General features: G+C 37.8%; 1 protein-coding gene across 1 annotated transcript; it reads left to right on the top strand.

Moving 5' to 3' along the window:
- Window positions 1-1604: 1604 nt before the first annotated feature.
- LOC121413342 (histamine N-methyltransferase-like) lies at window positions 1605-24380 on the top strand. Its single transcript, XM_041606126.1, has 3 exons — window positions 1605-1945; window positions 22249-22575; window positions 23135-24380. The coding sequence occupies exons 1-3, from the start codon at window positions 1732-1734 to the stop codon at window positions 23482-23484; spliced, it is 891 nt and encodes a 296-aa protein (XP_041462060.1). The 5' UTR covers window positions 1605-1731; the 3' UTR covers window positions 23485-24380.
- Window positions 24381-25372: the final 992 nt, after the last annotated feature.

Raw genomic sequence — 25372 nt, 5'->3', positions numbered from 1 at the left:
TCATTGTCTCCACTTTGATAGAAAGGCCCGAGAGTGATATCTGTCGTCTATAACGTCAGCCACTGTGACTGATTAGCCTAGACGTAAAATGTTTCATATGTAATTTGTTATACACCAGCTTGGCGTTTACCAGCAAAATGCTGTCCTGCCGAGTTCCTACGGGAGTTACACAAACAGGAACAGAAACTTTAAAATATTGTGGTTGTTGGGGCCTAAAGCACGACAGGGGGGGGGGGTTAAATTCTAGATCATAAGCGTAATGACCTCGAAATGTCCCGAATATCCAACTCCCAAATTTGGTCACCCTCTGTACCCCCTATGGTATAGATGAATTTCCAAATCTAGAACAAATTCTGCAATAAATCGTGATAAGGCATATTTCTCAACAATGTCTATTCACCTTGACCTCGTCTCAGATCATTGATTTGCACTAATAAAACTTCACCTTTAAGCAGATAATTCCAAAGCTTCAATAATTCCATATTGTACAACCCATGTATGCTCGTTGATTCATTTAAAAAAGACTGCATGGTGGAGATTTTTATTAAACATTACTCTCACGGGTTTTTTTTTCGCGTCCTAGAAAAATTTGACCTTGTTCGATCACCCACCCCCACCCCCCCCCCCCCAAAAGGAAATAAAAATACGCGATCGCAATGAATTGATTATTATTTTTTTCCTTTATATTACAGCTAGGTTATAAGACGCGTAAAATTTATTTTTGATCTGATTCAGGATATCACTTTATCATCATTTATGTGGCAATGTCAATTTTTTCAGCTCGTGCTCGCATTATTTCATTGTTAATATATGCAAGGTCTTCATTGCTTACAGTACTTAGCAGGTACCTTTTCGATCAGTTCAAAACGCATGTGAAAATTGTCTGCTCTCGCCTAGCGGTCGCATTATTAATGTAAGGAAGATCACCAACTACTCACCCCCTTTATGATTTACAAAACATGAATAGAGTGTCTCATTCATTATAGGTACAAATTAAAAAATTTCTTCTCGCGCTTTGCGCTCGCATTAATTGTTTAGTTATTTTTCTATTAATTCTGTTTAAGTAATAAAAAGTGCTTAGAATTTCCATTCTTTGGGTAAAAATGTCAAAAAAATTCAGCTCGCGCTTCGCGCTCGCATTACTTGTTTTTTAAAATATGTAATTTCTCTATGGCTAACTCCATGCAGTCTTTCACAGGTACCTTTTCCATCACTTCATTTCTGCTCGCGCTTTGCGTTCGTTTTAATTATTTAGTTGCATACACATCTTTTTCACGATTACAAACATTGCCCAGAATGTAAAAATTTTAGGAAAAAATACATAAGGATTCCAAAAATTTAACTGGCGCTTCGCGCTCGTATGATATAAATAAGGATTATGATATTATATATTTACGTTGATTAATAAGAATAAAGCTAAAAAGTGACTATAAGGGCTACCCCTTCACAAGAACCAAAAATTATCTTCGAGCGGCCGATCGGGGAAAATATGGCTGAAAAAAATTCCGGGCCCCCCTATTGGCGAAGCCTGGATCCGCCCCGGGGGGGGGGGGAGTAGACATCCTACTACCATACTCTCAGAATCACTCAAGCATTCTTCCAAATAAAACCAAAGCGCTTGAAGCTTTCTATCTACCACCTCTGGCATTAATCTTTCAAAGCTTTATTGAACGCACTACTGCAGAAATCAAAATACCAGTTTCGTCTTGTATTTCTAGAAATAGAGGGAAAATGTCTGCTGCTATGTGCGACATCAGACCGCTAACAGAAGATGAAGGGCGCTACCAAGATGTGTTTTACAATGCATTCTATCAGATCACACAGTCAGATAATGTTCTCCTTGAAAAAGTGAATCAATATTTTGACACTAAAGTGATGAAGAAGCTGACTGATGTCTTTGGTCGTGACGAAGAGTTCAGCCTTCTAGGTGTAGGAGTCGGTGAAGGTATGTCTTTATTAATTGCCTTGATAACCATAGCCGTCTGTCAGAATGCAATAATGTCAGCACCTAATAAATTCATTAATTTTCAGATGGTTTTTCAACAGCTGTTAAAATTCTAAGGAAAAATACCCCCCCCAAAAAAAAAAAAAATCTGAGCTACATTCACACGAAGGAAATTAAAGGAACCCAAAACCCAAGAAGAGAAGCAATCTTATTAGAAAGAGTAAAATGAGAGGAACAATTAAAAAAAAAGTTTCATCAAAATCGGTTATGAAATAAGCAAGGTATGGGAATTTGAAAACTCTTGTTGTACTTTCTATGGGCATCCTCAAATTGGCAAACGTGCTTCAAAAGGGCTGATTTTGTGGACAACTCTCCTTTTGTTTTGTACACAAATTTTCAGTTTTTCCTCATTATTTTTCAAATTGCATCTTGCCTCCTTCTGAGCACAACATATGTCATGGGAAAATATAATCTCCACCACATATGTCAAGATCAGGAGGAGATAATGTGAAATATGTAAAATAAAGGGGAAAATCTGGAAATATGTGTACAAAACAAATGGAGAGTTGTCCACAAAATCAGCCATTTTGAAGCACGTTTGCCAATTTTGAGGATCCACATAGTAAGTACAACAAGACTTTTTAATCGTCCATAACTTGCTTATTTCATAACCGATTTTGATGAAACTTACTCTTTCCAATAAATTGCTTCTCTTCTTGGGTTTTGGTTTCCTTTAATTCCTAACCGATCAGTGGTCACTCTAAAAATCAAGGATTTATAATAAATCTAGATCGGCTGTTGACTGTGACCAGCCGATTGTTGGATATATTTTAAATCTCTAGGATTAACTTTCAAATCTCAAAAGCTCTAAATTCAAATCTTTTAGATTTTTATTCAAATCTACATTCACTCACTATTTTCTTTGTTATTCAGTGTTAAATCATACAAGTTGTCATCTTTATCTGACAATAAGGAGACTGTTCATCTTATCACAATAATACAATCAAATGTTCAGGAAGGAATCAAACATTGATGAGGAAATAAAATATTCTATATTTCTTACAGCAAAATACAAAATGAATCATGTAAATAGTGACTGGGTGGCTTTATAATTATGTTCTCTTATTTGCAGACCGACCAGAATCTGCAATGTTTAGTAAAATTAAGCCAAACTTCATGAAGTCATAATTTTTATATTTTACATCCGATCTTGACGAAAATTAATGTTAAGCTTATTTTCTCTTTTCTTTTTATTAAAATTAAGTCTTGATTGGGGGGTTGAATCAGCCTTCATAATTCCATAGCAAACCATGCAGGTTTTAGATTTGTATACAGGTTGGATTGTGTGTCTTATTCATGTTATTACTTGACCCTTTTCACTCAAGTTCTATACAGTATTGAAAAACAATATTTAAAGAACTTTCTTTAACAGGTGAATAGAGTGGGGCTCAAGAAAAATGAATGAGAGGAGGAGCCCATCCCTCCCCTCTCCTTCGGCTGATTAATTTTGAAGGAAATACACACTTCGGATGCTTTCTTCGTCTTTATCTCACTATATCGCATCCTATTCCGTTCTCAACCACAAAACGATTTCCAGAATTCCGTTCATGTATCTTTCTCTCTTTCCTTTTTTCGCGGGGGGGGGGGGTGTTTGACCCCCTCCCACTTCATATTACTCATATGCATAATAGTTTCATATCATACTTAAGTATTTCATCAAATTTTGATCGAACTATAAGCCATATATATTCGTTATTTTTGACAAGAACCGTATTATGTTTTCAATAGTAATTCTACTCAATGAAATGGTTTATACCACTGGCGTACTTGTGGGAGGACTCGGGGCCTTAGACATGTTAGATCCCCCCCCCAAAAAAAAAAAATCACGACCAAGAAGAAAGCCGAGAAATTGAAAGAACATGAAAGGTAAAAGGTGAAATATGATATCTTTTTCTTAATATTTGGCCTATGTCGAAAACTGTCACCAAATTTGATTTTTGTGTTTTAAAGGTCAAATTTTCTTCAAAGCTTTTAGCAATTTTGCCACATTTTCCATGATGTTTAGCCTGCCCAAATGCTTGGCTCATTATCCCACTGGATTATTATATGAGCTGACCAGATATTTTATCAATATCATGAATATGACATGTGCACCCTAAACAATATTAGTTAAAGATGTTCCACGAGGGTAATTATGTGTCTAACCAACATTGGGCATTTTTATTTATCCAGTGTGATGAAAACTTTGCCCATTCTAAAGTAATTGCTGCTTATGTTTTTAACCTCACTGGACAACATGCTCCCCGCATTGGGTAATTTTTTACTGTCCTAAATTGGTTGGAAACATAATTACCCGCGTGGTGGTTAAAATTTTACCCAATATTTTTTTAAAGTAGAAATATATTGAAAATCGTAAAAATGGAGAATCATATATCAAATTAAAGGAGAAAGTAAGGAAAACACGATGGTGTACATCATTTATTATTGAGACCGATGAAACTCGGTTAATTGATAGTTTATAAGTTCTCTCTCTGAATGCTTCAAATACGCAGAATTACGTCCGCGAAATTGGGGATTTTTTTATGACGTCACTGTCTGTACGAGAGGCGTGATTGGCTCTCCCACGTGAAGCTCTACTTGCATGCAAAACCTGTTGCGAGGGTACATTTTCTCCACATTGTCACTGAATACTTCGATCCCGAAATGAAAGAAATCCCAGAATTTTATCTAGATTTGGATTTTCAAATTAATGATTTTGATGATGAAGAGAATGATGATGAAGTGAACAACAAATTAAAATTAGATGTAAAAGATCATCCCCAACATGCGCAGCTCTACTATGATTGTGATCTTAAACAAACCATCATCAACATGCCGTCGGGGCCTATTGCTTGCCTCGCCTTGGCTGAGAGAGTAGATCTATGCACGTGTTGCACAGCTCTCAATCAGCAAGGCGAGCAAGGAAGGAATATAGTCCAGGATAGGCCCCATAGAAACTTGACCAAACCTTGTTTTTTATATATACAATATTTTTTGATGGTTTCTTGTCAATTCGAGGGTGCTGATTACGAATCTGGATGATACCACTCGTGTAACCTTGAGCATTTTCCGCAAATTGGAAAAATCCAATATGGCCGCCAAAATATGCAAATTACCCATGAAAATCCTAAAATTGTCCGCACATTGGCTATGGAATGCATGAAAGCGTGTGGCAGGAGTAAAATACACTCTGAAAAAAATAATTGTTGACGAAATATTTATTTTCCTGATATTCAAAATGGCCGCCATAGTCCATTGTATACTCTATTATGTACAATAAAAATAGGGAAAACCAATTTTCACAAAAATGAGCAATAAAACCGCAAAAATTGCGATGTATGAATGAAGTAATATATGCAAATCATCATTACTAACGAGATATATCATTTATTATGTCATAAATGGGAAAATTTCTGTATTTTGATATCAAAAATGGTAGCCACTGGCCCAAACAGTATTGCGTACAATGGCAATGGGGGCCGAAAAAATTCACAAGAGTGATCACAGAAATGCATATTATTAAGATTAAACGAGTGGAATATTGACTAAAAACATAATTGTTAACGAAATATATTATTAATATGTCATGTATGTGATGAATGTTGTATTTTTATATTCAAAATGGCTGCCAAAGGCCCTAAAAGTATTATCCACAATGAGAAAGTGGGCAAATAAATCACAAGAGTAATCACTAAAATGCATATATATGTGATAAATTACTGTTTAAAAACATATTTTCTAACGAAATATATCATTCAGGTTAAAAGTGTGTGTTAAATACTGTATTTTTACTTTCAAAATGGCCGCCAGAGACATTAACAGTATTATGCACAATGCAAAGTGGGAAACCAATATTCACATGAGTGAGCACCATAAATGCAGGTATTAGTGATCTATGAGTAAAATATTGTCTGAAAGCATAATTCATATTAAGCAGTTAAGAGATATCATTTATTCTGCCAGTTAGGTGATACTGTTATTGGAAAGTCAAAATGGCCGCTACAGGCCCTTATGATATTATGCACAATGTGAATGGGAACAAATTATTTCAGCAGAATTTGGCTTTGCTTGGCCAGATGGTGCCAGGTAAAAATGGCAGAGGCCAAATAATGGCAGAGGTAAAAATGGCAGAGGTAAGAACAGCAGATATAAAAAGAGCAGAGGCATAAATGACAAGAGGTAAAAAATGGAAGACGTGACAATAGCAGAGATAAAAGTGGTCGAGGTACACTATAAGAAAAAACAGTAGATTCTACAGAAGAAAAAAAAAAAACAGGTTTTACGGAAAAAAAAACAAAATAATTTTGAAGGAGGGTTTTCCACAATTTTTCTACAATTTTACAGAACAGATATGCTTTAAAAAAGGGGAAAACAGTTTTATTACAATAAATTTGTAAGGGCACATGCACAAAATACCAATTTTCTGTAAGTTTATACATAGATGCGTTACTAGTAAGGTCAGAGTATAAACTAAAGACGTATGCTCAATATTTCTTGCCCTCTATGAAATACCATTTAACTGTCAATGATCTTTGTAACACACGTTTAAAGGATCTGGATGCTCTGTGTAATAGATATATTAAGAAATGGTCTGGTCTTGCCCATCCCGCAACCTTAGCTTTTCTACACATGCCAGAAGGACTTGATATTCCTTGTATTTCTGACTTATATGTCGAATGCCATACCCTTGCCCATGTGAGGATGCGATCACTCGGAGATGTGAAAGTAAATGCTTGTCTCGACTCTAAACTCGAGCGCGAGCAAAGTTGGACTCGAAGAAAATCAATTACATGCACAAACGAAACAGTTTGGACTGACGTTTGCGACGCAAATGCTAAACCTGCTAAACAGAAGAAGCAGGCCAAAAACGAATGCAAAAAACGTGTCTCCGAGTTTTGGCATTCCCACGTTAAAAACCTAGCACTACTCGAACTCATTGTTTTGGAGGGAAACGAAACAAACCGGAAGAGTTTTGCTTACAATCTACCAGAACGGGTTGCAAAATTCTTATTCAATGCCTCTTGTGACACTCTCAATACAAATGTCAACCTGAGTAGATGGGGGAAAAGATCAAAAGAGAAATGTTCGAAATGTAACAATCGTGAAACTCTTCACCATGTTTTAAACCATTGTCATGTCTCACTAGACCAAGGTAGATACCATGGGTGTCGATCACGGGGGGATGGGGGGATATATCCCCCCCAATATTTCAAGTGGGGGGGATGGCCTGTATTATCATCCCCCCCAATAATTTAGGGTAGAAAAATTATAAAAATGATGATGAAAAAATGTAAAGTTTGATCATGATGATTATAGTATGCCATCAATCAGTTTGTTTTCCTCACAATTTGTGTATATTGTTATTAAATAAAAACATTCTTTTTCAGGACTATTCGGGGACTATTAAACAGATGAGTGGAGGTTCAAGATGAAAAAGAATGAAATGTTTATGTATATGATATTTTTTAACACATGGCATAAAAGGACCCCAACGAAAAACAACTTCTGTTGATAGGGTGTTCCATCCCACCAGTGGCGAATAAATTAATTTTGATAAATCAATTAATTCAAAAGGGTGGAAAAATAAACAGGAGTAAAAGGGTGGCAAGATAAATCGTCTAAGCGGTAAGCCCGATGGTGCACGAGAAGCCATACAGTTTGAAATTTGTGCTAGTCTTAATTGGTCCGAATCTGCATTTTATCATCGCGCATTAAGAAAAAAGATACTGCCAGTCGGGTTGTATACACAAAGGCGTTGATCCTCAATAATTCTGCATGTGCCACTAAAAAATTTAATAAGATTGTAATGTTACACTGAAATCAGAAAGCGAGATTGAGATACCAACTCGATTTTGATTCATAAAATTGTGCTCAAAATGTCTGCTTTTCAGATTGGAATATAAAAATTTTCAGCTCGCGCTTCGCGCTCGCATCATTTCTGTACCAGAAACCCATACTTTTCCTGATGAAATAAGTGAGTAGAATGTCCCGTTTTCAGTTCTAAACCTCAAAAGAACTCCTGCTTCGATTTGTAATAATCTTTTTTTTGGATATATATCTTCTTCTTTATTAAAAGCGTCCAATAATCTGTCATTTTTTTCCAGATCGAAATATCAAAATTTTCAGCTCGCGCTTTGCGCTCGCATCTATTGTTCTTTTAGACAAACATCTTAATCATTGGTACCAAAAATGCATAAAATATCAAGCTTTCAGGTCAGAATATAAAGAAATTTCAGCTCGTTCTCTAGTCAGATACATGTATCTATCCTCCTCATGAGTTACAAACAAACCTAAACAGGTACATTTTTCCTGTTTTCATGTCATACTAAAAAATTTCAGCTCGCGCTTCGCGCTCGCATTGTTGGTGAGGGGGAGATATGTGTCTCTTTCTCATGAGTCATATATATATTTATATATATAGGCCTATATGTATGTGGGTGAGTTTGTTTGTTTTGTGTGATAGAGCGCCTTTGGAACGTTGATTCATGATTTGCCCCCCCCCCCCCCATCTGAAAAATGGATCGACGCCCCTGTGTATACATCATGCTCAATAAAAAGATCACTATGTACAATTGTACATGGTCCAGACAATTTTTGTCATTTTTTTCTTTCGCATGAGTTTAGAATAGGCTTACTTGTAACACAAATTAAATTTTCAAAAAAATTATAAAAGTAAAGTACACTACAACAATGAAGGAATTTCCAAGAACACCATGCATATCACCCACTCCCAAATGTCCTAACTTGTGATTTTAGTGGGGGTAATGTTGAAAGATCCCCATCCACAAGAAAATTTGTGTCAATCATCCCCCCCAACCAAGAATACCGATCGACACCCATGGTAGATACACATGGCGTCACAACAATTTGCTTAATTATATTCGCTCAATTGTGTCAAGCGGGATAGAGAGAGGATTTGGTAATGACGATATTGCAATTTATTGTGATCTTGGCTCCGACACTCCCGTTGGTTCACGTGGTAGATCAACTAGGTCGGTTAGTGTGAACTATGAGTTCACACAAACCGACCTAATTCCCGATCTCTGTATTGCATCTAAGCAACGAAACCAAATGCTAATTTTCGAATTGTCTGTTCCGTTTGAAACGAATATCGACAAAGCACACAACTACAAAATTAACAAATACGCACCAATGGTCGCGGACATCGAGGGAAAAAATGTCAAAGTTGTTTTTCTTCCAGTTGAAATTGGTTCGCGTGGCTTTGTTTCGAATGACAACTTTGCAAGGTTAAAAGAATTGTTGTCATTTTGCAAAAGGCCAATCTCTCCCAAAATCTTCAGCAGAGAGTTATCCAAACTCGCCATCGTCTCTTCCTTTGTGATATACAAAGCCAAGGAAGAGCCTCAATGGGAGTGTCGGCTACCGCTCACTTAAAGGAACTCAAAACACGGGTAGGGAGAGGGTCCTGTCGGAGGGGGTTGAGTGGGAGGGCCGGTCTGGGGCTTGTCTTGTCGGGGTCGGTTCTGGGATGAGCGAGGTGTGGAGGTTTAATTTGGAAGTCCCGTCGTGCTCCCTGGGGGTCCTCGGATTGGCGGACGTGCTTCGTAATGGCTGACTCTGTGGGCTGCTCTCCATTTGTTTTTGTGCACAGATTTTCGGATTTTTCCTTTTCTTCCCAATTTGAGGGATAGTGGGGAGGATTCGAGGATTTGTGTGCGGAGGGGGTGGGGGGTTGTCAGCGGGGTCTGTGGTTCTGGAGCGCGTTGGCCGGTTTGGGGGGTCTCCATGGGGTGTGGCGGGATGCGCGTTTCCGTTTTACACCCTGGCGAAGGCATTTTCCGGAAAAGTAGCCAAAAAGCGACTAGCGAAGAGTCTACACACATCGCTGGTTGCATGCAGCGTGCGACACAGGCGAGTCCACCACCGCATGCAATTTGCACAGTTACTGATCAGGGCACAGAGTTCCTCGGCAATTCATGTACAGAGAGAGCGGCAGTCAGGAGTGAAATCCGAACATGCTTTTGCAGTCACGTTATTTAGTTGTTTATGATAGTTTTTTTTTCTAAAAATAAATTATTAACTAAATGAATATAATGACAGACAAAATCAAAATAAACAGATACTTATAAATGGAAAGACAAATTGAAGTTTGATCGATTGATATACACTTAGAAGCTGCCGAAAGATAGATATAGAAGACTGAGATAGAGACAAGATAGACAGACAGATAGATAGATAGAAATAGAGAGAGAGAGAGAGAGAGAGATGTTGTAGATAGAAATATGGACGGACAAAGAGAAAGAGAGAAAAAAGACAGACAGATCGATGCTAGAGAAGGAGAAAGATAAAGAATGAGAGAGACAGAGAAGATAGACAAATTAACAGATAGACAGATACATAGATAGATATATAGATAGAGAGAAATAGAGAAAGACAGACAGATGGATAGATAGAGATAGATAGATGAGAGATAGATGATGTTAGATAGATAAAGAGGGAGAGAGAATATTAACAAATTAACAGATACGGATAAGTTAAAAAAATAGATAGAGAGAATAAGAGAAAGACAGACAGAAAGATAGATAGTAGATAGACAGATAGAGAGAGATATTAAATAGATAATTAAAGAATGAGAGAGACAGAGAAGATTATTAACAAATTAACAGATAGAATCGATAGATACTCTAGTTAAAAAATAGATAAATAGAGAGAAATAGAGAAACAGACGGATGGATAGATAGATGGATAGAGAGATAGAGAATTTGAGAGATAGATAGATGTCAGATAGATCAAGAATGAGAGCGAAGAGCGACAAATTAACAGATAGATACTGTAGTTACATAGGTAGGTAGAGAGAGAGTAGAGAAAGACAGACAGATGGATGGATAGGTAGAGAGAGAGAGAATTTGAGATAGATAGATGTTAGATAAAGAATGAGAGAGACAGAGAAGATTATTAGATAGATAGATACTGCAGTTACATAGATAGAGATAGAATTTGAGAGATAGATATATAGACAGATATAGAGAAAGACAGACATCAGCAAATCGGCAAGGCAAATGATCAAACATTCGTATTGAACCTGGAAAGAATTTGCAAGTACGGTATGTTCTGCGGATAACTTCGGTGCGGACTTTGGATCGCGCGCCCAGCTGATAATGTAAACAAACGTAGACGTAGACTCTTCACTAGTCGCTTTTTGGCTACTTTTCCGGAAAATGCCTTCGCCAGGGTGTAAAACGGAAACGCGCTGGCGGGATGGGCTTCCTCGACTGGCTTATCTCGTCGCCGACTCTGATGAGGCTTGCTCTGGATTGTTCCTCTCATTTTACTCTTTCCGACGGGTTCGCTTTTCTTTTGTTTTGGTTTCCTTTATAGATTCTTTTCTTATCTCTGTACGTCTCTCTCACTTTATACTCCTAATGCAGTGTCTTGCCATTCTATGTTGAACTCGAAACTACAATTAAATTAAAAGGTTATCTATTATCTAGCATTATACACAACTTATGAGATATATTTTTCTGCTCAAAACTTGATCTTTTATATTTTGGTATGATTCTTTTTTTTATTGTTGTCTATATTGTGATTCGTTTTCTTTGTAATTTACATATGTTGCCCTGCATGTAATTTATTAGTTCATGACCTGGGCTTGTTTCCCTTTTTTTTTATTGTATATTCACCTATGTTCCTTTGTTTGATTTTGAATATTGAATAAAGTGATGATTTAAAAAAAATGCATGCATGTAGGATTACACAGAGCAGTAAGATTACAGGTGTTCTTCAGACTCTGTTGCAGGATTTTTTTTTTATTTTTAAGTATAAATTTTCTAACAGTGTAAAAAATGGCGGAGTTGAAAATTGCAAAGTCAAGATGGCATATAAAGCAAAAATGAAAGAGATATCGGATGCTGGTTTTTAAAAAGCCGAGAAGAAAAAAGTTTTCACTCTAAAATCAAAGGGGATTTGGTCAAGGGGGAAAATGACTTTAAAAATTATTTCAACTAAGTGAAGTTCTTTTGACTCAGAAAAAGAATTACAACAAAAATAATAACAATCAGATAATAAACAATATTTTTTAGCGTACCAAGCTAATTATACCAAGAGAGTGCTGCTTATGGTGTACAAAATACCCAACAGCACTTCCGCTTCCAAGGGTTATGACCATCAAGCCGTCTATATCATATTGGATGCAATGGTAAAGAAGGTTCAGGGTCTTCTTTTATGCAAAGAATCTGAACCAGACGGTTCCCCTCGATCGACCCCAAATTGGTTTACCAGTCAAGATTATTATTGATTTTCATAATCAGTTACATATTCAGTACCAAGCCTGGGAACGCATGCTTATTGTCATTCAAATATTTAAAAAGAATAGTACAGACGACGTTACAAATAAGGACATAATATTCAACCACAATCATTCGTGACAATTTCAAGGTCCCGCTATGTTCTTTTCCCACCCCTAACCCTCTCTATCTCTCCACCTCTCTTATGTCTACTCTTCCTCCTTTTTGTAACGGTAAACCTGGCAAAACTTTAGACACAAATAAACAGCTATACAAAAAGTAATGTTATAAAATGATGAATGAGAATAGTGCAGTTTCATTTTGCTCCAGGTAAATTGAATGAAAAAATATTTGTCGTTTGATTTCTTTTTAAAAAGCCTTCACGGTACACCTCCAACGAATTCGTAAATAGCATTGTTAGGCCGATATCGATAAAGACATAATGATATGATGAAATGCCTAACCGTGACATGCACTTCTAATTTAATCTTTGTACATGCGGGGACTTTTTGACAATTCATTGCTTCGGGGTTTGAGGCTGGCCATATTTTACCTAGAGCTGTCATTTTTACCTCTCCCATTATGACTTCTGCCATTTTACCTCTGCCATTTTTACCTCTGCCACTTTTACCTCTGCCATTATTACCTCTGCCATTTTTACCTCTGCCAATTTTACCTCTGCCATTATTACCTCTGCCATTTTTATCTCTGCCATTTTGACCTCTGCCATTATTACCTCTGCCATTTTTACCTCTGCGATTATTACCTCTGCCATTTTTACACCGAGCCGGCCAGATGGTGATGTATGAGTAAAATATCGTCTGAAAACATGATTTATAACCAAATATATCATATCTTATGTAATTTAGGTGATAAATACTGTATTTCATTATTCAAAATGGCGACCAGTGGCATAAAGAGTATTATAATAAAAAATAAATAATAACGTTTTATTTACCCAGGGTAGCCACTTCAGTTAGGAAACTGCTTATGTACAAGGGCAATGGCCGGGGCAAAAAAGTGACAAGAGTGAGCATTAAAATGCATATAATTAAGATAAACTAGTGGAATACTGACTAAAAACATCATTGTTAATATGCCATTTATGTGATAAATGCTGTATTTTGTCATTCAAAATGGCCGCCATCATCCCTATATTTATTATGTACAATGCGAATGGAGAAACTCAAGAGTGAGAATCATAAAATGAGAATCATAAAATGCATATGACTGTGAGATACGAGTAGAAATATTGTCTTAAACATGATTTCTAACTAAATACATCACATATTGGTTGTGGAGGTAATAAATGCTGTACTTTGAAATCCAAAATGGCTGCCATAGGTCCTAAAAGTATTATGTACATTGTAACATTGGACATATAATTTTGACATAATTTGGCTTTGTTTAACTCTAAATATTGCCTATAATTGTGAATTCTGATGCAAGGGTGAAATGTTGTCTAAAACCATGGTTTCTAACAAGATATATCATAATGTCGTGTATTTAAGGTGATAAACACTGCATTTTTAAATTAAAAATGGCCACCATAGGCCCTTATCGTATAATATATAATTTGAGTGTAGACAAATAATGTTCACAAAAAGGGCATATGGCAGCCATTTTGAATGTTGGAATACAGTATTTATCACCTAAATTACATAAGAGATGATATATTTTGTTATAAATCGTGTTTTCAGACGATATTTCACTCATACATCACCATTTGGCCAAGCAAAGCCAAATTCTGTCGAAATAATTTGTTCCCATTCACATTGTGCATAATATCATAAGGGCCTGTATCGGCCATTTTGACTTTCCAATAACAGTATTCATCACCTAACTGGCAGAATAAATGATATCTCTTAATATGAATTATGCTTTCGGACAATATTCTACTCATAGATCACTAATACTTGCATTTATGGTGCTCATAATTGGTTTCCCACTTTGCATTGTGCACTATAATACTGTTAATGTCTATGGCGGCCATTTTGAAAGTAAATTTAAACTACAGTATTTAACACAAACTTTAAACCTGAATGATATATTTCGTTAGAAAATATGTTTTTTAAACAGTATCCTATTAATTTATCAGATATATATGCATTTTAGTGATCACTCTTGTGATTTCTTTGCCCCTCTTTCTCATTGTGTGCATAATACTTATAGGGCCTTTGGCAGCCATCTTGAAAATCAAAATACAATATTCATCACATACATGGCATTTAATGATATATTTCGTTAACAGTTATGTTTTTAGTCAGTATTCCACTCGTGTAATCTTAATAATATGCATTTTAGTGATCACTCTTGTGAATTTTTTGGCCCCCATTGCCATTGTACGCAATACTGTTTGGGCCAGTGGCGGCCATTTTAGATATCAAAATACAGAAATCTTCCCATTTATGATATAATGAATGATATATATCGTTAGTAATAATGATTTGCATATATCACTTCGTTCATACTTCGGTTTTTTGCAGTTTAGTGCTCACCTTGCGAACTAGTTTTCCTCTTTATATTGTACATAATATACGATGGACTTTGGCGGCCATTTTGAACATGAGGAAAATAAATATTTTGTCAAAAATCATTGAATTTTTCAGAGAGTATCTCACTCCTGCCACACAATTTTATGCATTTCGTAGCAAATGTGCGGACAAGTTTAGGATTTTTATGGGTAATTTGCATATTTTGGCGGCCATATTAGATTTTGCCAATTTGCGGAAAATGCTCAAGGTTACACGAGTGGCATCATTCAGATTCGTAATCAGCACCCTCGAATTGACAAGAAACCATTAAAAAATATGTTATGTACTCCTAATTAATCTACTTACTTACTTACTTACGCCTATCGCCCCTCCTGGGACATAGGCCGTCAACAAAGTTCCTCCAGGCAGAGCGGTCCTGAGCCAGCGTCTCCAGTTCTTTCCATGTGCGGCCCATCCTCTTAACATCTGCCTCCATGTCTCTGCGCCATGAGTTACGAGGCCTTCCCCTCTTCCTTTTTCCTTGAGGATTCCATGTCAATGCCTGTCTAGTAATATTAGGCATTGGTTTCCGTAGGGTGTGGCCAATCCACCGCCATCGTCTCTGCAAGAGCTCTGCCTCAATGGATTGCTGATGAGCAATCTCCCACAAGTCTTGATTACTAATTATCTCAGGCCAGAAGATTCTGAGGATACGCCTAAGACAAGTATTGATGAAGGTCTGTATTTTCCTAATAATTAATCTACAGTAATTAGTAATTAAGGCACATAAATAAGCACACGTCTGATACTCTTGGTGTATGATTCCAAAGCAAGTTTATTCCGCATTGCGCCTGCGCAGCTACAATTGTGAGTCATGGTATGACATCATGAATGACATCATTATCAATATATAACATCTCTCCCCCCTTAGATTAAACATACCTTTTCAACATCCCAATTCAATTTGCAACTCAAAACTGTACCAGTAACTATTCAATTGGTTATGAAACTATATATTGAAATGTAACAATTTCTTTCAGTTCCCAGATTCAAATTTTACCTTTAAGAAACTTTTGATAATTATCAAACATTATTAAATGATATACGTCAGTCAGGAACTGAAGTTAAAATCAAAACTAATAAATTCAATGATACTTTTTGTTTCACTGAACCAAACAATTAAATCAGGAATTTTGACAAGGTCCAAAAATAGGTGAGTTTATAATCCAAGACAAGATTTTATTAAAATTATTGTTGCGTCGAAAATTACGAAAATCCATAATAGCTTGGTTTTCTACGCTCTCGTCTAGGATAATGCTTTATACCGTCATCGTGATCGACTTCAGGATTGTCTTCACGATCCGCGCGAATGTCTATCTGATCTTCATTGACATTGCGGTCATCATTGTCGTTATCACGGATGATAACGTCATCTTCGTGTGTCGGGCCGGTGTCGTCGTTCGAGGTCGATGAAGTCGAGATTCGACTTCGCAATTGGTCAACATGACGTTTCCATGTCAGCGTCGAGTTATTGGTATTGACATTTACGACATAGGATACCGGACCGTTACGTTCGACTACTTTTCCGGGTAGCCATTGGTTGCCTCGCCCGTAATTTCTCACAAGGACTTCTTCTCCTATCTTAAATTCGCGAAGTTTGCGAGAAGTGTGAGCGGTCTGTGAGAATTGTTTCTTCTCAACGGTTGCGTTCACATCAGGCAGAACAGAAGATATGCGAGTACGCAACTTTCGGTTCATGAGCAATTCTGCCGGTGACTGGTTTGTGGTAGCTTGTGGAGTTGTACGGTAACTCAACAAGAACCTTGCTAATCTCGTCTGAAGGGGTCCACTCATTTTTCTGAGTGCTCTTTTCACAGTTTGCACTGCTCTTTCCGCGAGACCATTAGTAGCTGGGTGATATGGTGCACCTCGAATGTGATTGATTGCGTTCATTTTCATGAACATAGCGAATTCCTCACTCGTGAAACAGGGCCCATTATCCGAAACCAGCGTTTGAGGAAGACCTTGTGCCGAAAAGACTTCCCTCAATTTGTCTATTGTCGCTTCGCTTGTCGATTTATTCGTAATGTGAACATCTATCCATTTTGAATACGCATCTACTATTACTAGTAACATTTTCCCTTCCACTGGACCTGCGTAATCGACATGAATTCGCGACCATGGTTTACTTGGATATTCCCACTGATGTGGTGGAGCTTTCGACGGTTGTCGCTGGTGTGATTGACATTTTTCGCAAGATTTAACTTTACGCTCCAAATCTTTGTCAATCTGTGGCCACCATACGCAACTTCTCGCCATTGCTTTCATACGCACTATCCCCGGATGTGCATCGTGCAATTCTTCCATCATTGCTTCTCGACATTTCAGGGGAAGCACCGCGCGAGCTCCCCACAATATTACTCCCTCATGAACACTCAATTCATCTTTTCTATTCAAATACGGACCGAATGCCTTATCTTGTAATTCATCCATTGTAGGCCATCCTTGTAAGATGAAGTTACGGACCCGCGACAAGATCGGATCTTTGTCGGTAAGAGAACGGGCGCGCGAAGGCGTTATCGGTGTCCTATCTAATGTATCCATGAGAAGTATGATATCCCCCGGGATCGGAGGATCCGGAATGGTTGATTCTAGCGGTAATCTACTAAGTGCATCAGCATTTGAATTTTTCTCTCCCGCTTTATACTTTATTTCATATTCGTATGCCGCAAGTGTAATCGCCCACCGTTGGACGCGCGGAGAAGCCATCTGTGGAATGGCTTTCTTCTCGCCAAAAAGACCAAGTAACGGCTTATGATCCGTTATTATTTCGAATTTACGGCCATACAGATATTGGTGAAACCGTTTCACACCAAATACAATCGCGAGACCTTCCTTGTCTAACTGCGAATATCTGCGTTCTGCAACATTCAATGTTCGCGACGCGAACCCGATGGGTTTTTCGGTCCCATCCGAAAATCTATGTGCGAGTACGGCTCCGACACCGTACGGACTAGCGTCGCAAGCTAGTATGAGTTGCTCTTCCGGATTGTAGTGAGCTAACACTCTAGTTGAATTAAGCAACTGTTTGGCTCTTCCGAATGCCTGTTTCTGCTCTCTACCCCACCGCCATCTTGCGTCTTTCCTCAACAACCGATGAAGAGGTTCTAGATTTGATGCAAGGTCGGGTAGAAATTTACCATAGTAATTCAGCAAGCCCAGGAACGACCGGAGTTCCTTTACGCTCTTCGGTTCGGGCGCATTTGTAATGGCTTGCACCTTGTCCCCCGTGGGACGAAGACCCTTTTCAGTGATTGTGTGTCCGAGGTAATCAACCTCTTCCTTGAGAAACACACATTTCTCTTTCTTCAGTCTTAGTCCAGCTTTCAGAAGAACATCCAGGACTGCTCTCAGGTTCTTCATGTGGGCATCTGTTGACTCTCCTGTGATGAGAAGATCATCTAGGTAGACGGCCACACCTGGTATACCAGCCAGCAATGACTCCATCGTCCGCTGAAACACAGAAGGCGCAGTTGAAACTCCAAAAGGCAGTCTCTTATATCTGAATAACCCTCGATGTGTGTTGATAGTGACGAACTCCCTGGATTTCTCAGACAGGACTAGTTGTTGATAGGCATGAGAAAGATCCAGTTTTGTGAATTTCTTTCCATTTGCAAGCCTTGCAAATAGCTCTTCAACTCTCGGGATCGGATAGGTATCCGATCGAGCTGCTGTGTTTATTGTGGTTTTATAATCCCCACAAATGCGAATGGATCCATCTCCCTTGACAACTGGGACCACTGGAGCTGCCCAGTTTGAATATTGAACTGGTTCAATTATGTCATCTGCTAGAAGGCGATCCAGCTCTTGATCCAGACGACTTCGAAGCGAAAATGGAACTGGACGGGCCTTCAAAAACTTAGGTGATGCATCGGGGTCAATATCCAGATCTACTTCTACACCTTTCAACTTTCCAAGTTCCCGTGTGAACAGTTCCGCGTAGTCTGAACACAATCTGTCGACTGCGTCATTGACCCTGACCAAGTTTATCTCCCTCCAGTCCAACTTTATTTCGTGCAGCCAATCTCGTCCCATGAGATTCGGCCCTCTGCCTCTCGCAACTATCAAAGGCAAGCGTTCCTCTGTGCTGCCCTTGGATACGGCGACTTCACATTCTCCGATGATGTCTACCAAGTGCTCGGTGTATGTACGAAGCCGCGTTATTGGTTCGCTCAGCTTAGGCCTCTCTCTGTCACTCCACTGAGAGAGCCACGTTTCCTCATTTATGAGCGTTACTGCTGAGCCCGTGTCCACTTGGAAGTTTATAGGTTTCCCTTTCACTATTAGCTGAGTCATAATCGGAGGCGGTTTGGAAGCTTTCGTCGAGTGTGAATACAGCCCGTAGCTTTCGTTTTCATCCTCCTCTCTTGTTTCGATTTGCAGAGTGCGAGATTTATTGGAGGCGGTCCGTTTCCCTTGCTGCTGGAAAACTTTTCTCTGGTCCTTCCTCTCTCCTTTCGCTCTGCATACCACGGCGAAATGTCCCTTTTTCCCGCAGTGGAAACACTCTCCGTCTTTTGCTGGACAAGCCTCTCCTTGATGCTGTCCCTTTCCGCAGCGACCGCATGAGGAATGTTTCTTGGAAACAGGGCGTTGTGACGACTTACGATGACGAACACCATGAGCGATTTTGTTCACCATCTCGCCTTTGTTCTGATCTCTGAGATCGGCTGTATTTTTATCAGCTAATTCCATAGCTAATGCAATATCTTTAGCTTTTTCAAATGTTAGAGTTGGTTCAGCCAATAATCTCCTTTGTATTCTATCATCTGCCACTCCGCACACAATCCTATCTCTCAACATCTCCTCTAAAATAGTATCAAACTTACATTCATTAGCCAATCGTCGCAGTTCAGCAATGTAAGTTGACAGCGATTCATCTGGTCTCCTCGACCTGCTGTTAAACTTGAATCGTTGGACGATCACCGATGGCTTTGGATCTCGATGATCAGTCATTAATTTCACAAGTTCCTTGAACTCAACTTCACCTGGTTTCCTTGGTGCCGCCAAACTTGACATTAATTTGTAGGTTGAGGCTCCACAAACACTTAGTAAAATGGATCTTTTCCTCCCCTCATCAATGATGCTATTGGCGTCGAAGTAGTGTCCCATACGCTCAATGTACTCGGACCAACTCCCTTCGTCTTCCCGAAATTCACCAATTGTTCCAAAAGTAGCCATCCTCAGGTACTCGAACTTTACCAAAGTGAAGAACAAACACAAAAGTTGATCCTCGTCGCCAGATTTGTTGTTATGTACTCCTAATTAATCTACAGTAATTAGTAATTAAGGCACATAAATAAGCACACGTCTGATACTCTTGGTGTATGATTCCAAAGCAAGTTTATTCCGCATTGCGCCTGCGCAGCTACAATTGTGAGTCATGGTATGACATCATGAATGACATCATTATCAATATATAACAAAATATTGTATATATAAAAAAACAAGGTTACGCCTCTTCTATCCTGGACTAATACCAGTACATGTGTTTGAGATGGTTTGTTTGCAATGACATACAAGCACGGACCTATAGCTCTATGCATACAAGCTACGCATGTTGGGGGTGATCTTTTACATCTAATTTTAATTTAGCTAAACGTTTTCCTTCAAAAAATGTTTTATCGTAATTTAAAAAATAATACGAGATGTTACTATATTTTTATGTAGTTAAATAATTCCCCGAGCTTCGTAATTTTGCCAAATTAATGAGATAAAAATTACATCTAACAGAACGAGTGACAATTCCCAGCCACATGAAGTTTATCTTTGGTGCATATCGTCTGCTGCTATTCGTTGAGTTGATTTGCATTCAGGTTTGGATTATAATATTCACTTGTTTGTAAGTACAGTTATATCATTATTTTCCTTCTTCATAGTCACAGAGCCAGGTATGAAAGAGACTCTGTCTAGACAGTGTGGTAATTCATTTTCATGAATTCAATTTCGGCGTAATTATCCAATTTACCACCAACTACGTCACTTTGTTGTTCACTTCATCATCATTCTCTTCATCTTCAAAATCATCAATTTGAAAATCCAAATCTAAATATAATTCTGGGTTTTCTTTCATTTCGGGATCGAAGTATTCAGTGACAGTGTGGAGAAAACGTACCCACGCAACAGGTTTTGCATGCAAGTAGAGCTTCACGTGGGAGAGCCAATCACGCCTCTCGTACAGACAGTGACGTCATCAAATTCGAGTCAATTCAGAGACCGATGTGAGGTATATTTCGGAGAGGCATTTTAGCGTTTTTTAATTGGCGATTTTCACCTTATGTATTATTTTCGTGATTTTTGAATGACCCACTGATAATCCCCACACCTATACCTTTCAAATTATTGATATATAATAAGACCACATTCATATTCAATATATTATCTCTCCTTTAACAGATGCCCATTCAGACTTGGATTCCCAACTGTTAAAAAACTGATTCACGCGACCTCCACTTTAAGGATTAAAAAGAAAAGTAATAATAATATTATTGATAATGATTAATGAGTGATTGACGGGGACAGTTTCATGCGAAACCGTAAAAGTGCTAATAAATAGAAAACTTATAAATTTTACTGAGAATAAAAAACCTAGAAAATAATCTTGTAATAATATATGAATACAAAACCTGTAAATGTGTCCAGGAAATGAGCGCTTTTGTATCATACTAATTTGAATAAGAATTACTAATTCTCTATTTTGACTAAAATGCCCCTAGGCGCTTTAATTGTAACGAAAGATAAAGAGAGAACAAATATATTCATTTTGTATAGGCCTACATATAAAGGTATAACGGAGAACGTGCTATTCAGATCACACTCTTTAGGTTGAATAAATTGTAGTTAATACCTATTTCCTTTTGTAAAAACAAAATACTTACATGATTTACGAATATTAAAGTTATTTCGATTACTTGTGACAATGTGGAAAACAAGAAGATTATACAGATGTATTCGAAAAATATCGAATTTTGAAAGAAGGTTTTATGATTACGTTTTGTTAACATCATGATCACACTTATAAATATACGTCAACCCGATGTCAACTTATCTTCTTTCCTCACAAATATCGTTTGGTGTTTTTCTTAGTGTAAACCTATTAAAAAATTGAATAAAACATTTCCAAAATAGAGGGGTATACTTATAATCCATATCAACATGTTTAAGGGTGTATGACCGTTGATGGCTCATTGTTTTCCAGCTTGTATAATATAGTGACAGTGTCCCTGCTCTGGCTTGCCGGGTCGGTGACACGACATTTACTCCGGCGACAATTGCAACGGACTTTATAGGGATAGGGTTGCGATAGGGTTTTATGTTTGGTTTAGGATCATAGGGTAAATCCAAGGTATACAGGTTAAAGTCGGTCATTATTTGTGTGTGGAATTTACAGCAGAGCAATCGTCGCCGGGGCGAATGTCACGTGTTTGTAAAGGTTAGTCGTGTCATAAATGCGTTGAGCTATTTTTTAAAAAAATATTTTCTACAGGACCTCATGAGTACCATTTCCTGAAGCGGCTTCAGACTTGCTTCTCGACCACATACGCTGTTGCAGTGGAACCCAATGAAGTCTTGCTGCAAACGTTCAAAGATAAAGTCGCTTCGTTGAATTCGAACGGAAATGGTTCTGTCTTCTGTCACGGCTTCCATGGCCCCCTTTCGGAGTTTGTTTCTGGGAGCCCATTGGTGAAGAAACGGTACAATCTCATCTCCTCCATACATTCAATCTACTACACCGGTGACATTGAGACGACCTTCACCCAACTGACGAACATGATGAAGGAGAACGGTCTCATCATCGTTGTTGCTAAAAATGGTAGGTTACTTTTCAGTTGCCAAAAAAGATGTTTACACCCTCGACGCTGTCCTCCATGAAGCAGATCTTTACAGGTCATTTGTTATGCGATTACCATTATATCACTACAGGTCAAATACGACTATACCCTTATTACAGGTCATTTGTTATGCGATTACCATTATATCACAGGTCTTACGACTATACCCTCGTTAAAGGTCATTTGTTATGCGATTACCATTATATCACTACAGGTCCTACGACTATACCCTCGTTACAGGTCATTTGTTATGCGATTACCATTATATCACTACAGGTCAAATACGACTATACCCTTATTACAGGTCATTTGTTATGCGATTACCATTATATCACAGGTCTTACGACTATACCCTCGTTAAAGGTCATTTGTTATGCGATTACCATATATAATGAACTATACATTTTATTTTAATTATTGAGGCGCAATGAGTACTGAAAGGTGGACCTGTGCGCCATTATATTTAATCATTACTACTAGTTTTATTATCATTAAGCTTTACTCATGTTATTTTTATTTTGGTCCTTCTAATTTGTGCAGAAGACCTTATGTCGAAAACGCACAGCAAGTTCACGTGGCTATGGGAAAAAACTCAATCCAACCCCGCACAGTCTTCCAAGAATCTACATAAAGTAGCTGAAAGTAAGGGTTATGACGTTACAGTTGTCGACATTCCTATGCAATGGGACATCACCGAAGTGTTCGACGACCAGTCTGATTTCGGGAACAAACTCATCGATTTCTTCACACAGGGACTGTATTTTCGGCAGACAGCGCCCTCTGAGGTGATGGGTGACTTCTTGAAATTCTGGCGTTCTATTTCGGCAGAAGATAAAGATGGACGTATCCTGTCCCCGTCCCATATTGAATTGCTTCTCATCTCGAAATAGTTTACTGGTTGGCTATCACAGTCATTAAGAGCATGACTGTACGCAGCGTGTGTGGGGGGGGGGTGAGAGGGGGTGGTTGGCAGATGGACATGCCCCCATATTGAAAACTTATATTTTTACTGATTTTTTTAAAACAAAATTTACCAAAATGGTACAGGAATCCCTCAATTTACTATAGAAAATGCAAAAGCGTCCCAATGACAAACTGGTCACTTTGCTCCCTCTTTTTTATAGCTTATTTGAATTTTACGCGTCTTACCCCCCCCCCCCCCCGAAAATCTGTGTACTGCTATGGTTCAGAGCAAAGTTTGTATTTTCATTTAGTTTTTAGGTTGTTCTTTCACACGTTAACAAGAACTTTTACCCCTGGTGATAATCGGTATAGTAGTATAACGGAGTTGTTTTAGAATTAATCATTTATTACGTATTGAACGAGGGGATGGATTAAGTCATTCTGATTTTTTTGAAAGTCTGTAAGTGGACATTTTTCCATCAGTATCACTAATCAAAATTTATTAATCTATTCGAAAATAGATCAATAATTCAATTCTTTTTCCAATCTCTTGCCCCCGTCTTTGGAATACTGACTCCCCCATCTCTCCAAAATATCTCTTTTCTCGACCTTTTAAACCATAAAAACACACCTGTACAACTTAATTCATGATGTTAACAACGCTTTGTAGCCTTTGGAAAAAGCACTATATAAATCGAATTATTATCATTATTACTTATAAAATAATTTAGTATTAATGACATGGATGACGAAAGCTTAAGCGGGTGTTATTTTTCGTCCTAGAATTTTCCGTATAGCTTTTTTTAAAATTTTCCAAACCTATTTTCATCTTCCACAATTCCAACATATTGCACCGAAAGTGTACATCAGCTCACCCAATTTGTTTCTTGTTTGTTTGTTTGTTTGCATTTATTTCTGCGTTCAAAAACACAATACAAAATTATTTATAATTACAAAATACAAAATAATTCATAATATAAACAATGTGGTCATATTACATAATAAATACAAATAAGGATGTGAGTATAAATTAATCTTTTATAAATGTAAACATATACATATAATGTAAAAAATGAACGCAGGAGACCGCCATCGTGAGCGGTTAGGCTTGAATTGATGGCGGCCTCATAAAAGATTCGTGACTAAGATTGATATTTACTGACCAAGTGGGTGCATGCATTGCAAGTGCAGGTGCTGGTGCTGTGTATAGCAGTTGAGTAAAATCAGAATATTAAATAGCGAATGTGAATATTTGAGTGAATGTTTTAATTTGGAGGGTGGGGTTGATAAGATTGAATGATAGTTTTCTTTAGAGTGGCTTTTAATGAGTATATGGTTGAACACGTTTTAATATTGTTTGGAAGACCATTCCAAATGTCAGGACCATGGTGTCGTATTGATTTAGAGGCAATTACCAGTCTGGGGTTAGAGAGGTGAAAGTTTCCGGATATGCGCGTTGGGTAAGTATGGACAGTACTATTAAATTTGAACATGTTATCAAAGGACGAAGGGAGCAGTTTGTTAATATATTTAAACATAATTATAGTTATTTGAATAGTGTATAAGTCGGCAATTTTTAATGTTTTCAGTTTAAAAAATAAAGGATCGGTGTGAGCCAAATAATGTGATCCTGTACAAATGCGAATTGCTCTTTTTTGTAATTTAGACATAGAAGTAAGTTTTGTGGAACCACAATTAGCCCAAACAACGTTACAATATGTTATATACGGGAGTATTAACGAATTATACAATTGAAATAAAGTTTTGTGTGGTAAAATAAATTTCAACTTGGAAATTATTCCAATATTTCTCGAGATACATATAATGATATGGTGCAGATGTTCATTCCAAGACAAAGCTTGATCTATGATGACG

The sequence above is a fragment of the Lytechinus variegatus genome, chromosome 4 (assembly GCF_018143015.1).
Source record: "Lytechinus variegatus isolate NC3 chromosome 4, Lvar_3.0, whole genome shotgun sequence".
Lineage (NCBI taxonomy): Eukaryota > Metazoa > Echinodermata > Echinoidea > Temnopleuroida > Toxopneustidae > Lytechinus > Lytechinus variegatus.
Note: the sequence above shows the minus strand (reverse complement) of the source record. Positions and strands in the feature narration are given on the sequence as shown.